Source organism: Anser cygnoides, chromosome 3 (assembly GCF_040182565.1).
Source record: "Anser cygnoides isolate HZ-2024a breed goose chromosome 3, Taihu_goose_T2T_genome, whole genome shotgun sequence".
NCBI lineage: Eukaryota > Metazoa > Chordata > Aves > Anseriformes > Anatidae > Anser > Anser cygnoides.
This window is the reverse complement of record NC_089875.1, coordinates 20,609,821-20,628,229: the sequence shown is the minus strand read 5'-3', so window position 1 is coordinate 20,628,229 and position 18,409 is coordinate 20,609,821. Positions and strand designations below refer to the sequence as shown.

Below are 18,409 nucleotides of genomic sequence, written 5' to 3'. Positions count from 1 at the left end.
GTGGTGTAGAAGCTGAGGGGCCTTCCTTCCTTGACCAAAGAAAATGATTTGCTTTTGCTTTGATTACTGAGTGAGTACAGCCTCAGTGATAAGAACTGGTGGGATGTGTCATATAGGGTCTTTCATAGCCAGCAGTGGAAAGGTCTATTTTTACATTTCTTATGCAAGAAAATCTCTTTTGCTGTGCCATGTCCCATCACTACCCTAAGTCACACTGAAGCAGACACGGCAGAAAGCAACCACTGGCCCAACCTCCTACATGTTCCTTGCCCTTCCCTTCTTCAAGTGCCGTACCCACCCTACTTAGCCCATCAGGTCTCATGGGATTGCCTTAGAAGGAGAAGTATTGGCAGACAAGTGTGGTTTAGGATGCTAATGCAATAATTACTGGCTTAATCATCAAAGTGAATAAGCAATTTACCAACAGTCACTTTCAGCACTGTGCACTGTTACCATGTAAATACAGATTTTTGTATACCATAATTAGATGCCGCACATGGGAAAGTTTTAAATGCAAACCAGTAAAAATGAAAATGACTGCTCTGAGATGAGCACAGGTCCCACGTTTATTCTTCTCACAACAGATAATGTCAGTGGTCTGGTATGCAGAAACTTCCCTCTGAACCAATACTGACCCCATCACAGGCAGAGGGGGAACTGCCCTGTGGAACAGGTTCATTTCGGCATGGCACCTAGAGCAGGAATCTTGTACTTTGGCGAGGTGGCCTGGGTAACAATTTTAGAAATTCCAGTGGGAAGAGTTTCATTTCAATTTCTTAAATTTCTTCTGAAGTTTTAACTGGACACATTCATTTCACTGCCTGCCCTGGCAGGACATACCACATAGCTGGGTATGCTGATAGGTTCTTCCCGTTTCATACGCACGTCCATTTGTGTGTGTGCAGTGGCAAACACTGACGGCTTCAAGTACGCAGGTACCCGTCTACATAAATCAGGGTTTCCGCATATGGAGACAATTGGAAAATATGTAGAAAGTATATGTAGAAGAATATGACCATCATCAAACTTGGTCCACCTCACAACCTTCATGTGCAGGACACATGCACGCTGGAATCTTCACACCTGACAGCCTGACCTTCACATCTGACACACCTGACCTCATAGCTGACAGTTTTGATTATTTTTGCCACTGAAACCAAGCCAACCTGTTCTCTAAGATCATGCTTTAGTTGTAGGTCAGCAAGCTTCAGAATTAGATTAGAGTGGAAAAGAGGAAAAAGTGATATGTACATAGTTAAAACACTGGATCAAATTCTGCTGGCTCAGCACTGTGCAGGTCTGGCCACAAGCTCTCAGTCCTCAGCCTTCCAGCCCTGGCCACCATACAGATTTTTCTCTTTTGTTGAAGCTTCTCTTTAGCAGTCTGTTCAGCAAAACAGAGCACGAGATATAAAATTACCTTTTACTATCTACAAAGAGTGGTCTTCCAGATAGGTTTTTTAATAGCACGTACATTATCTCAGAAATTATGCTAAAAATTGCTTTAAAGTCATGGAGGAGGTGTTAAAGTTGTTCTTTTCACTGCTCTTGGGCATTTCTAAACGTCTATCAAGGCCACAATCCTCTCAAAAGAGAAACAAATCCCTTGGCATTGAAGACTGCAAATATCATCTGTTAGTTTAAGAAAAGATGTGCACATTGGATTCACGTGCACAAAGACTGTGATCCATTCAATCCCTATCACAGACACATGGGATTGCTCCGTATCTCCTTACACCACTGTGCTGAGCTAGAAGAGTGAGTCAGGTTTGAAGCACTGGCTATTACGAGCTTTTTGCTCAATGAGAGTGGATTATCCGTTGTGCTTAGTATGTTTCAACAAGACGAATTAATTTTCTGCTCAAGATTCAAAGCCCAGTATAAGGACCTTCAAACTGAGCTCAAGCCTTAAGATTTTCCCAATTAATTCCTCAGAATCTGCTGAGTCATCATCCCTGGAGGTATTCAGGAACCGTGTAGATGTAGAACTTATAGCATGGTTTAGTGGTGGACTTGTCAGTACTAGGTTAAAGGTTGGACTGGATGATCTTAGATGTCTCTTCCAACCTGAATGATTCAGTGATTCTAATTCTACCCATCCTTTTTGCCTTCTACATGACAGTTTCTGAACTCTCTTTTGTGCCACGAATACCCCCAGGTCACCTTCCACGGAACAAAAAAGAGAAGAGATGACAGGGCTTTCATGGTTACTCTCTCTTATTACAGTAGAATTCCTTGGGGATGTTCTAGCACTCTTAATTGGTTAACCTATAAACCATTTTTCTTGTGATTCATTCTGACTATATTAAATATTAATAATTTCTCAGTCTTGAGCAAGTCAGTCTGCACTGCCTGAGCACTATCAGTCCATTTTGCAGTCATCTGCCATTCAGAATCTACTCTCGTATTTTTCCAAAACAGTAAGCAGTCAAAAAGTCCACCTAACTGGCTGCAACCCAAACTGCAGACCACATATTTCATCACTTCCTCTGTTTTCCCTTCTCCCGTGATGGTTGTACTTGGTCATTGATGTATTTGGCTCACTCTTGGCTCTTTGAAGGCTGACATAGATAAACGACATGGGGGCACAGCAAAACATGCAAAAACCCCACCCCTTGTTTTGCTCCAATGAATTAATTTCACTGGAACTTCAAGGCAGTGCCTTACTTCTGAGGAACCTGTGCACATGCGAGGCCTTACCTTAGAATATGGGGAGTCCCGGGCTATGCTGTAGTAGCAATGTTCTGCAGTAGTCATACAAAGGAAAGGCGTATTTGATGCTACCTAACGTGTTTTGTGGATTTACTGCTGCATGGTACCTTACTGCATGCCGGCCCTTAGCACCCCATGGGCATTTAGGACAGAACAGCTCACACCAAGGGAATGGGATAAACGTGAGAGCTTCCGAGGAGTTACCTGCACTACAGAAGCCCGAAGACATTTCTGTACAGCCACAGAAGTACCCCAGTGTTGCTGAAGCACTGCTAACACTGTAAGAGTTGGAATTTTGTAAGGCAGCGCTTGCCTCTAGCATCAGCTGGTGAACAGCAGAGATGGAAACTGCATTTGCGATGTTCAGACGAGGCTCTTCACTGCTAAGTTCCAGGAACGTTCCCGCAGCACGCCGTGACTCCTGGCTAACTCACCGCTCGTGCTCTGCTTGTGCAGCAGCGTTTCAGGCACACGGCTTCTTGCCATGGCCCACAGAACAGCCTTCTCGAATGACCGGCTGTGCTTTGCTTCCCTGCAACCGACTGCAGCTTCGGTTTGGTATTAGGCAGCTTTTCACCACCTCTACCGCAGCCTTGCCTCTGTGCTTCGTCCCACCGCTGGATGCATTTTGCAGGGGATTTAGCTGCAGAGAGGTAAATCCAGAGTGCCGAATTTCTTGCAAAGGAAAGATAACATCTCTGAGACTGCTTTAGTGAGATAAAGGAAATAAATGAATGGGGTAGTGGCAACAAAAGTGAAACACCTACTTAACTGAAAAATCATTTCAGTCTTTTTCTGCTGTTAATTAAGTACCGAGGAAAATGGATGTAGAAAGCACATTTTAAAGCAATCAAGTACTGCCAGAAATCAAACCAGCAATTTGAAAAGAGAACAACACTGCTCTCTGGCATCTGACAAAATAAGATATTTGACAGGGAACAATATGTGCAGTACTGGTTAATTGAGAGGTGAGGAGAAGAATAATCATAGATGCATTATTGCATTTATAGAAGTATCTCCAGTGTGCCACAGGGACTGTGCAGGTCTGTGGAATCCTCCTGCCTGCTAGAGCAAGCCGGCAATCTCTTACATTCCCATCAACATTTTCACCATGTACCCTTGGCAGCAATGCAGAAATAGCAACTGTGTTGGCTGAAAATGAGAGACTTGCCTTTAAAATGACTGTATGCACAAATTTCTTCAGCTAGTGAAGATATAAGAAACAAGCGGGGAAGAAATCTTCATTAGAGTTTGCTCTGTCCACAGCACCCTTTGCTAGAGCCCCTCAAAGCACTGTACAGCCCTTTACCCTTACAGCTCCTGTGGCGGGGAACGTGGCTATTTCACTGCCAGTCCTGCAGCCGGTTAGGCTGACCGTGTTTTCAAAGTGTCAACATCAGAGTGAAGGCAAGACTTTAGATCTCCCTCCTTTACCTCAGAGCTGTAGCCAAACACGGTGTCAATTCTACCCATGAACTTATCTATGTTTAAGAGGATGACGCTCTCTACAGCTACCTGAAAGAAAGTTGTGGGGAGCTGGGGGTCGGCCTCTTCTCACAGGTAACCAGTGATAGGAGTAAAGGGAATGGCTTCCAGTTGTGCCAGGGGAGGTTCAGGTTGGAAATGAGGAGACATTTCTTCTCAGAAAGAGCAGTCAGGCGTTGGAAGGGGTTGCCCAGGGAGGTGGTGGAGTCACCGTCCCCGGGGGTGTTCAAGGAGAGGTTGGACGTGGTGCTTAGGGACATGGTTTAGCGGGTGATACTGGTGGTAGGGGGATGGTTGGACCAGATGATCTTGGAGCATTCCCCAGACAAAATTAGTAATTTCCCACTCTTCTGTTTTGCCTCTGACAGCAGTAATCGGATGTGGGTACAGACTTCACAAAAAAGCTCATTTTCCTTCACAGAATCAGCGGCATTCGCACTGCATTTCCTATGGCAGCCAGCAGGCCTCCTGATGAAGGGATTCTGAAACACCACCCAGTGCTAGGAGCACATTCTCACTAAGCTTTCATCTATTTCATTTATGAGACGTGGTGGTAGAAAAGCAAAACACTGAAAGCTGCTGATCTTTCCGTGCACCCATCAATCATCACTGCATTCACCTAAGTATCTTAATAGCTGAAGTGTGAAGAGTACACGATCTGTCTGCTGTTAAAAAAGCTTCAAGGGAGACAAATAATGCAAGCTAAATCTTTAGCTACTCTATAGCTCAGTCCTGTTTTTCTAAGTTCCATGTAAGTTCTGATTTTACACTGAAATAAGCGTTTGGCTGTGCACATACATGTCTGCAAATATGCGCGCACACAGCCACGATCGAGGTACCTGTCCCGTTACTGGATTCATTTAGGTACCGGTCTGTATTTTAAGCAAATCCACATTGCCTTTGAGTACTGCCGGCCAACTTTCACAGTAGTCTACCGCATGTTCAATTGTCAACATCTTCCAAGAAGCTCAAACAGCTGTTTTGAATTACTGTTGGTGTTGTTTGTTTGTTTTTCAGAAAATTGCTGGCAGCCTTATTATAATTTGTGGCTATTTAGGATAAGGTGGCAAAAGCAGAAGGAAGGGGAATCATTTTAAGGGTTAGCTGAGATCTCCAACAGCAGGAACAAGGACCAGCAGTTGAAACCAGTTCTCGGACAGATTGGGGGTGTTCTCACCAAAAAGAGGTGGCACCTGGCCTACGGTGCGACGCTACTTTCCATGCTGTACAGAGGGGTTACATCTTTCAGCTGCATTTCCCTGTCTAAAAGGAAGTCGTCTGCAACTTACAGTGCAAAGACAATCCCCGCTAGATGTACGTTGTGCTTCCCTCTGTCGTTGCCTTCAGGTTTTAGGAGGGAAGGAAGCCAGTGCTTCGGAAAGCAGCACGAGCCTGTGCTCAGTCAATGGCATTTGGTCCTGCCATCTCCTTTAATGGTTTTCTTTCATTAACCAGGTAAAGCGGAGAGGAATAGTTGAGAGCCTGAAGAGAGAGCTGAACATCACAGATCAGCCAGGCCCGTCTGTCAGCTGCAACCACACACAGCGAAAGGACAGCGGCATTCCGGCAGCAGGCCTTCAGCCTCCAGCTTTTGGTGTTTCAGACAGCGTTCGAAATTAGTTAGGGCATCCAGGTAGTTGAGATAAACACCAAATACAATGTAAACCTTGGGCAAACAGGAAAATGAGGAAGAGACCCAGCTAATGCATCTGCCTGTGATGTAGCACAGTCAGGTTACCGTGCTGAGAACAATGCCAGAGCACCAAGGAGGGCATTTTTACCGGGACTTTCACAATTCAAATAGAAAGCCAGATGCAAGTGCCCTTTAGTTACTGACAGCTGACACCAACACTTCCTGTGCAATCCTCTTCCTAGGAAACCTGATGAGGCATTTTGATTTGTTCCTACCACACACTTGATTTACAAATAAGTTGGAAATTAAGTGTTAGGTACAGCGTTCAAAACCTTACATGAATTGTGACCTGAAGTCTCACTGGCTTACTATAGCATGTAGAATAGTAAGTCCCATTTTCAAGTGATTTAGGTATTAATCTAAGTACTTTCTCTTAAAAATCTTAACCTTTATTAGCTCATATGCAAAAACCGAAGATTAGCTAGTACTACAGTACATACCAGTAAATGAGAACAAACATCGTGATCTTTCAAAATGTAAGGTTCACATTTACAAGAATCTACAGGCTCATAAAATACAAACATGGCCAAATAGGAAAATATGTAATTACAAAAGCCCCAATCCTTTCTTTAGTGATATTTACTTCATTATAACTTAGTTGTTTAAACTTTTCTGGTTAAGATTAGACAGCTTTCTAAACATAGATGCTTTTTCCACACTCTGCTCCAAGTGGGACACTTTTCAAGGCATCAGATGAAAATAGAAAAAGATTGGGATAAATAAAACACTCCAGTGTTTTTTTTTTCTATTGTCTGTTACCAATGCATTCTCCTACTCATGCTTCTACCTCAAGATCTGCTTTGCAATGAGAGTTATTTAAAAAAAATGCTACAATTCTTTGCACAATCCCTAAACAATTTGAATATACAAAGCTTTATCTGAAATAATTGAACTGTTACGAGCAGACGCTGAGGCAATCAAAATGCGTTAAGCTGGGCCTCTTTCAGGCTCCCTTGAAGATGCCTCTAGGCATAGTGCCACAAGGATTGTTTTGATTACCTAATATCTGGGTTCACAAACAAGTGAAGAAGCTTAAGAAAAAGCCACAAGATCTACTGATCTGATGCCAGCTGTAGGTGTATCTAGTTACTGAAGGATAACTTGAAGTTTTTGTTCCTTTTAACTATATGGAATATTTTGGTCTGTGTTACCGTTAGGCTCATTTGAGACAAATGTTGAATTTCTTTAAAGATCTTTCAGTTAGGCTGATGAGAAAATCAGTTTGTTCTCATAAACAGTATTCTAGCAGACAATGCTGCCAGCAAGGCAGAAAGCTGGTTTGTACGTATTTGTAAGAGAAGAACACCGAGTGGAACACTAACACAGCTTGGAGCAGAACCTTACCTTGTATCATTAGGGAAGGACTTGTTATACTTCGAAGTTCAACTTGGAACAAAAATATTTTACTTCAAATTAAGAAACCTCTTTCAAGGAGTAGAAAACGCTATTACCCACCTATGCTGAAAGAAGAAATGACACCTTTCTGATGAAGGAACAACATGAGAAGGTCTCTCTGCTGCACAACTTGAAGTCTCAGAGGACTATTGCTCATGTAGAGCAGCTTGGTTTTCCTAATATTTGGGTAGGCAAGCATAAGCAAGATGAATTATTGGAAAAGTAATTTCTCTTCTGTTGGATAATGACTGATTTAGTTGATGTAACCCTCTTCTCCTGTGCAGAATTACTCTGAGCTACTGAGCAAGCCCAATTAGATCTCTGAAATCAACAAGCACAAGCTTGCTGTGGTGAGCTTATTTGTAATGAATCATCGTAAATTCAAGTGCACAGTCATAAACTAGACAAATTTATTTTCTTACATTGATGATACCAGAATTTTAGATGGTATTTCCAGCTAAATTATTGTTATCCCTACCTTCTTTTAGGATCTAAAATAGGATTTTTCTCAAATGAAAAGGGGCCAACTCAAGGCTTTACATGCAACTATTTCTTGACACCTGACCATCTCTCCAACACATCCACTCCTGTTATATCAATTACAAGTCAGCTATCTGCAATCGTTTTCATATAAAATAACACATTTGAGGCCAAGGATTTTAAGGGTAAAGGGTGACTTCCTGCAGAGAATCAGCAGGCAGCCACTGCTTGTAGAAGGAGCACTGCTTGTTGTCACAGCGTCCTTTGTGGCCGGGTACATGGTTCCCACCCCAGCTTGCTGGGGACTGCTGGCAGGCCAAGGGCCGTTTTGCAGAGGTGAAGATTATCGTTGTAACATCTTCAGCTACAGCCAAAGCCAGAGGATAGTGGAGAGTACAAAGAGATGGACTGGCAGATACTTAATTTCAGGGAAAATTGATTTGTTTGGAGCAGGGCTCCTCCCTGCACAATGTTATTCCACCTGGAAGAAGGGGTACCAAGAACACAGTGCACTGAACCTGTGCACTCCAGCCTCTGTCTGGTTATACATGTTTTGCAGTTACAAACGAAGTCAGTACCTCATTTTGAAACCTCTAATAGCGTTTGCCTCATTTTTCCTGGAACCTAATAGTTTTAGAGATGCTCGGGTGAGTTTAATTTCCATTTGCAAATCATTCTGTACACGGAACAAATGGCAACAATGATCTACAAGGCAACGTGTAGTCCCCTTTTTAGCTTAAAGGTTTAATTTTATAACAGGTTTATGCAGAATTCTTTACAGAAAATTCAAAGAGGATCTGTTCCTTCACTATCGTTCCACAACTTTTAGTGACTTGGTATTAGTAAATATACAAGAACAAGATCTGAAGATTGTTAACCACTTGATAAGAGAAAATGGTGCCCTCCATATAGTTCCGGTATTTATTTGACAAACTGGTTTTTCATCATCAGTTGTTCTGCATTGTAATTAAATTGACAGAGATTTACAGCACCTTACAATTTTGTTTTTCATCTTGCTTGGGTAGTGATTGTTCATTTAGGGAATTTTTGGCTTTGTGAACCATATGAGTTGTCTACTATTGTCAGACACAGTGTTTGTGGATTGCTTCTATGGGCAAAGTGGTGACCTTGAAGTAGATTTCAGTGCTGGAAGGGCTGTCCCTGCTTGGGAGTGCTGTTCACCGTTTACCTGCAACACAAACATAAATGTTCTGTTTTACTTGTAATGGTAAACTGGTAACTTTCTGCAGTAAGTCAAAAGGCTCATTGCAAAAAACTAACTATTGGGAATTTGAAAAAAAAAAAAAAAGAGCGTATATGCACAATAACAACAACACAAAATATTCTGAAGACATTTCTCACTTGAATATACAATGCAGTGAGACTTAACATCACTTGTTTTGCTGATGGGTAAGATGGAGCATCTCCTACACAGCTGGCAAGCGATTTGCTAGGAGCAGAAACAAAGCTTAACCAGGGAACAGACAGTACCCTTAGTGTGTTTATGAAGGTACCAGGTATTGCAGAGATCTGTATTTCATTTTTCCTGCACATATTCTGAAAACATAAAACAGTTCTCACATTTTTACTGACATTTGAGCAGAAACCACTGCTTTCACATTTAGCTGATGTGCAAAGCACTCAAATTCTACATTAAGTTTACATACAAAAGTGAATAAATGTGTATAAAAATGACAGAGGACACATTTTAAACACCTTGAGAAGTTTGCAACAGTTTGAATCTGGGTGTCTGAAATGAAATATATGTAAGTACCTGTCAGAGAAGAGCTTATTTCACAAAGCTTATTTCACTTTAAAATAAGACACAATATTTACTGTATTAATATAAAGCATGAAGCAACACATTTTGATGGTTTCCACAAATGATGAAACAATACTCTGAACAATTCCTCCAGAAATTCCCAGATGTACACGGATTTGAAGTAAAACCAACCCATATATCCAGCAGTGTCCAAGAGAGAAGTTGGACACAAATTCCAGGAACTGGTGATTCTGTGTATTTATACTTGTGGGAAAAAAACAAATCCTGAAACCTTAATTTCTCCAACGTAGTTAAAAATCTGGAGTTGCTTGTCCTTAGAGCCAGAGAAACACACACTTAGGCAAAAAGGAAGACTGTTTGGGAATACCTCCCCCAGTTAAATTAAAACCCATTTATTACTGATTACTTCTAACTTGCTGTAGCCTTGACTACGGTCAGTGAGAACTTCCACCAAGCTTACGCTCTGCTAGCAGGTGATTACTCTGTAACTTCCTCAAGTCAAGGTTTCCTTTCTTTTTACACTACTGAGTTGTTTTGGTTTTGTGTGTGTTTTTTTTTTCCCCCTCAACAAACATGCTCCATTTGTTTCTAAAGTTATAGGAAAACACATATAAATGAGTGTAAATAAAACTTATTGGCATCACTTAGAGGACTAATAAACCACAGACCTCCAGGCAGTGTCTGTGAGAAGCAGCACGTTTTGACAAGCAGCGTAATTCACCCTGAAACAACATGCACGCATGCAGTGGATCCACTCTCACTTTAGCATATGGATTTCCTAATGCTACAGCTCAAAACAAATTACGGCTCTGATCTGACTGGTCATTCTAATGATGCTTTCTGGCCTCAATACCTATACATCCGCTAATGTATGTAATCATAGAATGGTTTGGGTTGGAAGGAACCTTAAAGATCATCTAGTCCAACTCCCCTGCCGTGGGCAAGAACATCTTTCACTAGATCGGGTTGCTCAAAGCCCCGTCTATGTGGCTTTTGCTTTTACTTTTTTTTGGTATCTTGCCAACATGCTTAATGTGCTAACAAAAAATAATTCAATTTTAAAAAAAAAAAAAAACAAACAAATTGTATTTATCCTTTATGACTTCGTATTTTTCTTATTTAGCTGTGTGGTAGACTCCTCTGATTGCCAAGAAAATATTTTTGTGTAACATGGCACATTGGAAGGATTTGTATCTACTGGCATACTTCTATGCAGCTGTCAGGTAAAGAAATATGGATAGATAGTAACTTCTCAAATTCTCATTGCTCAGCTTTAAGATAGTGCGGTTAACAACTTTGGAAAAGATACCAGACAACAAAGGTTTATTTCTGTTCTGAAGCTGGAACATTTTCAATAATCTGCAAAGCATTTTCATTGGCTTAGAAAGAATGTCTTATTCTGATGTACTGTGAAACATGCAGTAGTGTGTCATGTTACCGAAAACACTTCAAGCTTAATGTAAACTTCATTTACTACACTTTTTTTTTTTTTTTTTTTTTAATAAATCATCCTTCAAAACTTAACTCAGTTGTATTTATTTTGGTAACCTCAAAATCTGGTAATCACTAACATTAAAGTTAGCTCCTTTATTATGTAAATGTTCCCTATTTACATGTCTAACAGCCACTCAAACATCTGTAGTTATTTTATAGCATTCAGAATGAGGAATTTCAAGAGAAGCTGTTAGCAGAAAAATATAGTCCGTAGCTCTGACTCCCAACGGTTCTTTTGCTGATTATTTTTTTCTGAAACCTATGCAATTACAGTAAAATGAGTATCTGGTCTTTAATATCCATCAGAAGAAACTGAAAATGTATGTGTATTTCATTTACATTTCCCAACGGATTTCCCAATGAAGTCACAAGCTACATCACAGGAATGATTTGCAGGATGCTAGCATGGTCAAGAGCTCTACCACATTTTAGTGATTCAGTATTTATGATCTTAAGTTCACTGTACTGCTGAGAAATTTAATGAATGATGATATATCCTCAAACTTACCTGGCAAGATGAATAAACTTAGTGAACATATAGGCTTTCCCCATGGCCTTCATGTACAGATAATTATTTTTTAAAAATTACCTTTTGTGATTTGCTGCCACCAGGTGTCGAACAGAGCGCTCACCGAGATTATCTGATCCTTTCTGTACATCTTGTGTCAATAAGAGGAATTTCTCACTGGGGGAACCCAGACGAGGATTGGTCCCTAGATTTAGGGTTGTTCTGCGTAAAATGTAAGGGGTAACCTTTCCGATGGGGATATCAGCAAACCCTGGAAAATGAACAGATTCTATTAAATACGGCTAAATAAATTACACTTTTTCTCAAATAAATGGATTTTCTGTTTGTTTTTTTTTTTTCCCCTTTTTTTTTTTCCACCACTGGGGATAAAAACAGCTGATTAAAATAAATAATTTATTCTCCTGAAGATCAAAAAGATTACTGAATAGATCTTCTGTATTCCAAATTCCATATACAAGCCCTGAAAACTGCAGGCAAGGTACAACAGTAATTCTGTAGTAAAGTTTTTCAAAGAAGTTTTTGGTCTTTTTTTTTCCATAGGTCCATCATCATCTGGAGAATAATTTCAGTCTGAAAACACATGTATTATTTTACTAGAATTCATTAAGTACGCAGTGCCACGATACAACATTCTTGGTTTTTTCCCATTTTCTCCATGTAGAACTATACTGTCACAGGTTCTCTATTTTAGAACTATATTATTATAGATTCTCTATTATCTCTCCATCTAGCCTAGAAGTCAAACATTAACTGGCACACGTGTCCTCAGAACAAGTACATTTCCAGAAAAATACTGATGCTCATAAGACGACAAAATGTAAATAATGTATAAACTAAGAATTCCTGACTTCTGGGAGTGATCACTGAAGCTGAGGCAACTCAGTATCTCTGCAGCTTGCCTAACAATTACAACTGCATTTATTACAGAGGCACCTCACAGGTAGTCCTCATCTATTTTCTTGTAAGTTTGTTATTAGCTCACAGAGTAGTTTTAAATGGCTAGAACAAGTCACCTTCGAGCAAAACTTTGTTGCTGCTAACATGTCACATGCTTAGTGTCTAATAGGTGTGCCACCAGAAACTACAAAACTGTGACGGCCAGAATCATTTAACTCCAATCAACTTGGCAGTTACAAACCCAATGTAAATGTATTAAAGCGGTCTAAGGGCACAGTTCCACAAGTGCTGAGTTGGCATTAAATGGCACAACTCCCACTGGCTTTTCACATCACCGTCACCAAAAACATTTCACATAGTCACCTACTTACCCATATTAAAACTAATTCAGCCAAAAAAAAAAAAAAAAAAAGGGAGGAAGAGAGAGAGAGAGAGAGAACACCTGCCATGCTGAGAGAACATTTGCCTTTATCAAAAATTGTGAATACCTTTTTTCACTACTTCTGGAAGCCCATCCAGCTCACAGTCTGAGTTCTCCTGACACAGCAAGTTTTGACAGATAGAATCCTTCCTTTTTCCTTTTGATGAAGACTCTGGCATAGGGGTCTTGGTTCTCCATTATCCTTCCAGGTGTCTTCATATCTCTGCCTTTTACTTGAAAGCTCAGCAGTATCTTCATCTCTTGGATCAGACTGATTGCTCACTGTTGATAAGTTGCCTGAATTCAGCAAAGGACTGCTGACAGCATCTCTCACTGGCTGCTTCAGCTGACCACTCAACAAAATGACTTGTGTTTCTAGCATCTCGTTTACTTGCTCTAGTTTATAATATTTAACAATTAGAGAGGAGTATTTCTCCAAGTTCTCATTTGCCTCTCTGGTTTTCTCTTCTACAGATTCCTGTAATTCTTCCACTTTTAACTTAATCTCTTCTGTAATGGCATTCTCATCAGCACCTTTCAAAGCAAAGTACTGTTGTTCATATAACTGACTTAAAATAAGGATGCATGTAAAAGAATTTATAATACAATGATCACAGATCTTTTAATTAATTACACATGCTCTACAACTGTGCAACCACAAAAAGTCAGTGACAGGATATACCAAAATCAGTGAAATGTTATACAGTACAGTGTGCTTGCTAAGTAGTAAACAAACACGCCACATTTGAAAAGAATCCTTGACTAGTGCACAGGCAAATATTTCCTCTGTTATTTTGTAACTTCACAATACTTGACTTTGCAGCCCTAAGTTTCCTTAAGCATCATTTACAATAGAGTTCATCTCATGCAATGAACTTTAAAGGAACCAAGGGAACAGGAGTCAGAGGAGAAAACTAGGGGAAAAATGACAAGTGTTGTACACAAACTCTTGCTAAAAAAAAATAAAGCTTCTCCCTTTTTCCTTAAGCCACTTTGGACCAAAACAATGTAATATTTAATAAAATATATATTCATAATCCATAGTTGCTTCTGATACTTTAAGAGAAAGGAGATGAATTAAATTTTCAAAATGTCTGACATATCTGCAGTGGTACTTACTTGTACTAGTTAAAAATAGTGCTCTGTATTAGTGCTGCACATGCAAATGGACATTCTAGAAAAAAAAAGTTTTGCCAACTAACACATTGCTAGGAAAGCATTAAGACTGAATCTAGCTTCAGTTACCTTCTTTCTCCGACATGTTTAGCTCTTTCTTCTTTAATATTTCTTCGCATTTTGTTAGTTGTTTCTGCAACCGTTCCTTTTCCTTTTCCATATGCTTACAGGATTTCATCCACAGTTGCACTTTACTCTCGGCAAGTTCATTTTTCTTCCTTAGTCGAACTATAAAGTTAGCATTATTAACCTACAAAAGAAAAAATAATGTTGTTATACCAGAAGCATAATTGTTCTGTTTAAACGATCCACTATCAAATGGAACCTCCTCAACTGTTATGCAATATTAGTAGTAGACCACGGTGGTAATGTAGATTTGTTTGCTTGTTTCTGTACAACCTCATTACAGCAGCTCTTTTATCCCTGACACAGGAAAATCCTTTTTCTAGACAGATACATACATGAGATTAACTATGCAGAAAAACACAGGGTCTGACACAGCGGTCCATTTCCTACCTGTTATCCCCACACCGATGCGGCGTGAGGAAGCACTGTGTGCCAGGTAATGTATTTCAAACCAATATTCTGAACCGTAAGGCACTCTCCTCCTAGTTTGAGTTTCGTTGGTCTTCTTTTTGTCCCTACTGCATCTCACTACCACAGAAGCAAGAAAACCCAGGCCTGCTTTGCACTCTCAATCTCAGCTCAGAAGTACCATTCCGAGCAGCAGCAGATCACTCCTTGCTATCCACTCCCACTCTCCTGGGCGGCTCTCTGCTCTGAAGCAAAGCTGGGTGCAAATGCCACAGAAAGCACAGCTGGAAGCCTCGTATCATAGTTACAGTGCCGCGGGTACTGCGCTTGGTCACCAGCACACATCCTGGAGTTTCCTATCAGCACCTTGTTGGTATTAAACAGAATAATTAACAACTAACACTACAATGGACATCCCTATTGAATACAGAACTTTTGAGCAAGGGGAACATACTGTAATTCAGCACATAATTGCAAGTATGCTGAATCGATTATTTATCTTCAAGAGCCCTTTTAGAGAGAAACTCATTTCTGAAGTGGAAGCACAAGATTGAAAGCCAGCAATCAATCCCAGACAGCAGCAGGACAAATAATGAAGATAAGAAAAATGCAGGGGAAATTAATAACCAGAATTTCAGCTACAGGGACAGTTAAACTTCACCTGTGCTACTAGAAGCCAACCAAGCACACCTAGAACTGTTCCCAAGCTATCAGTTGTTCACAGAAAGTGGAGCTACCATCACTGAGAAAAGTTCTGTCATTCACAGAACGACTCTAGTTAATCATTTTAATGAGAATTCTATATAAAATGGAATCGATAAACTCTCAAAATCAAGAGCAAAGCATCAAGACATGCATAAAACAGAACATGGTATCCTTTACCATCGAAGTAATTCACAAACAGAAAACAGAGGCATTGCAAAGCCACTTTTGACTGCAGTTTAACCATGTTATAACCAAGTTGAGATGTTCAGTGGAGACAACAGACGGCTGTGTTTCGCATCGCAAACCACTTGTAGGTGATCTAAGTCATGGCATGCATAACAAAATTTTTCTAATGTAGATCAATAGTAACAACATTTCCTCCGTGCTCTGTGCTCTCATTAGTGAAACAAAGGCTGTATATTAAAGTCAAACCAAATCTCTGGAGCACTGATTCCTACATTTACATTAATGTACTCTGCCTTAATGCTTGAATATTTTTTTCTTACCTGAAAATTTAGGAGCTCTCCTAAAGTGTGATTAGCTAGTTTAAGAGAATAATTTAATTCTTCATCAGCTGACATCAGTTGCTCAAGTTCCAATTCTTGTGAGCTGTTAAAGAGCCCTAATGAATTAATCTTATCTTGACAGGCCTCAATTTGCATTTCATTCTAGAGAGGGAAAATGTGCCTAATTACTATGATGCTAAAAAGGACACTAAGCTATATTTTGAAGACATACTTAAGAGCATATCACTGCCAATGGGTATTCCATAGCAAACTTGCTTGGTATGTTTTGAGGAGTTTAAAACTGAAAGACTGATTTGTCACAAGTATGTATTTTTTATATCAGTTTGCCTTTAAGAGGTCTGCCATTTGAAAGCCCCTATATTTTACTATGACTTGCTTTTAAATTTACTTCATAGTCATAGAAATGAAACTTACTTAGAAATAATTAGAGCAAATTGTTTTTCAGTGTCTTCCTGGTCTCAAGTACATATTCATACACATTTATGACTCCTCCATACAAAGATAGGGCTCTTTGTATACAACACAGAATCATAGAATGGTTTGGGTTGGAAGGGGCCTTAAAGACCATCCAGTTTCAACCCATCTAATTCCATGTTGAGCTTCTCATCAAGGAACACCCCCAAGCCCTTCTCCTTGGGGCTGCATGGCTAAAACTGTGGTATTTTCAACAAATTAGCCATTTATATTCTTCAACATTTAACTGTCCCCTCATCATTCTTACCAAAAGAACTGTTTACTGGACTGAAACACATTGCTGCTCTCCCTTTTTCAAGTGTATAATCCCAGCTAAGTTATATATACTTAACACTAGCTGAGTACTGAGGTAAATTCACCTTTTACTGTTTGTTAAATGAAAAAACAATTTAACACTTTCTGAGTTCTAAGGCAAGTATATAGGGAGTTTGGAAATGTTGTTACCAAAACCAGGTTCTTTTACAGTAGGATGAGCGAAGTTTTTTAAAATACCTAAAATTTAATCAAAAATTCACAACACCAATCTTCCCATTTCCTGATTTACCTTTCTCTTTGCTTCTGTCAAAGCATCCTGAAGTGCTTTCTCTGTTTGAAGTTGTCTGTCTTGGTACTCTGCTATTTCTCTTTTCATTTCACTTTCTTTTTCTTGTAGTTCTTTCTGGACCATCCCCAAACTCTTCGTCAGTTCATTTTTTTCTGACATAGTTAGATGTAGCTCAGTCTAAAAACAGTAATAGCACATTACTTGATATTTAGAATTTTATCATCGGAGAAATAGCCAACCTGTTAAACTATTTGACTTTACATCTGAAGCTTTGAATTTCCAAAAACAACTTGGTAAGAAGAATGTATTTTAGAGTGGCTAAATAGAATGTAATCACAGAATGTTAAACCTGAGCACAAAAGTCAGGATAGGCAGCAAAGGAAGGTCTTCTCAAATAAATATTAGGAACTGAAGGGTACATTGAGCGCAAGTCTGCCAACACTGTTAAAACAAGCAGCACTGCCAAAACCAAAGCTTAACCTCTCCAAATATAAAATTGTTCCCTCAGAGTGACTTGAAAGATTAAGGGTCACTTCTCTCACCCTCTCAAATATAACAAAACTTTCTAAGCATTTTCATTTTGATCCAGTTTTGTGATGGTACTTTTTGGACAGCTGGCCAAAAGGAAAATTTATTTCCATGCAGGATTTCTGAAAGTTGCAGAAATCTCTATTCCTTTTCCACTCAAAATCTTCAAGGGCACAACAGAAACAAGCCCCTGGTTATAAAATTTTGTAGCTGTCATTAGCATATCCTAAGGCCACGTAAACTTGTTTAAAGATGTAACATTGGTCACAAATAAGCAAGACCTACATTTATCTCCACAGTAAATCAGCTTCTGAGAATTAAATATTAACAACTTAAAATAAAGACTCATATTTTGATTCTTCCTTTACTTTGTCTTGAAAGAAGTTTATTCTTTAAAAGAAACTTGAGAAATGTTGCATTTTTTATCTAACATCCTCAGCCTAACGATTGAATGTCTGCAGTAGAGAACTCTTGGTACCAGATTTCCAGATAGCCACCTGTGGCATTTACGCTAAGGTAACAATTCAGTTCCTTCAATGGAAGGAAAAGGCAAAAAAACATTAACTAATCATCATTCCATCTCAAAATAGAACATGAAATATTCAGAAATTTGGAAGCAAGAACCTGAAATACTGGTCAATAGCACAGCTCCCTTGACCAGCCCGCACACATTCTCAGCTAGAATAAATCTGGCCTTGAATACGGAAATAATACAGGTGCAGTAACTAACTTTGTTCTTTTCTGAGTGTTCTTGGAGAAGCTGTATTTGTTCAGCAAGCTTGTTCTTTTCTGTGGTAAATTCTTCCTGTAATTTGGAAATCTTCTGTTCAGTATCACTTAGCATGGCTTCCAGCTCAATACAACTTTCGGTCAGTTCATTTACCTGAAATGAAATTTTATTTATTTATTTATTTTAAATTAGATGCGTCATGACCTCCCAAGAATTTTTGTATGTAAATACGAGCAGTTTTAAAGGTGAGTTAGTTTATTCCCATTGTTGCTCCAACTCCAAGCAAGGGTCATAACAGATTA

The 18,409-nt window shown here is 39.5% G+C and overlaps 2 protein-coding genes across 2 annotated transcripts in view; one reads left to right on the top strand and one right to left on the bottom strand.

Moving 5' to 3' along the window:
- Nucleotides 1-11,150, top strand: part of LOC106031626 (spermatogenesis-associated protein 7 homolog) — a 44,041-nt gene extending 32,891 nt beyond the window's left edge. The window contains exon 11 of the mRNA XM_066995538.1: nt 5,653-11,150. Within this exon, the coding sequence (XP_066851639.1) occupies nt 5,653-5,817 (165 nt within the window). The 3' untranslated portion in view covers nt 5,818-11,150. The remainder of the gene's footprint in view (nt 1-5,652) is intronic.
- Nucleotides 11,151-11,683: 533 nt separating this feature from the next.
- The window catches only part of CENPF (centromere protein F), a 36,975-nt gene continuing 30,249 nt past the window's right edge, over nt 11,684-18,409 (bottom strand). Inside the window, exons 14-19 of the mRNA XM_066993654.1 lie at nt 18,108-18,260; nt 16,850-17,026; nt 15,811-15,972; nt 14,135-14,315; nt 12,957-13,423; nt 11,684-11,821 (exon numbers count right to left, since the gene is read on the bottom strand). Of these exons, the coding sequence (XP_066849755.1) occupies nt 12,966-13,423; nt 14,135-14,315; nt 15,811-15,972; nt 16,850-17,026; nt 18,108-18,260 (1,131 nt within the window). The 3' untranslated portion in view covers nt 11,684-11,821; nt 12,957-12,965. The remainder of the gene's footprint in view (nt 11,822-12,956; nt 13,424-14,134; nt 14,316-15,810; nt 15,973-16,849; nt 17,027-18,107; nt 18,261-18,409) is intronic.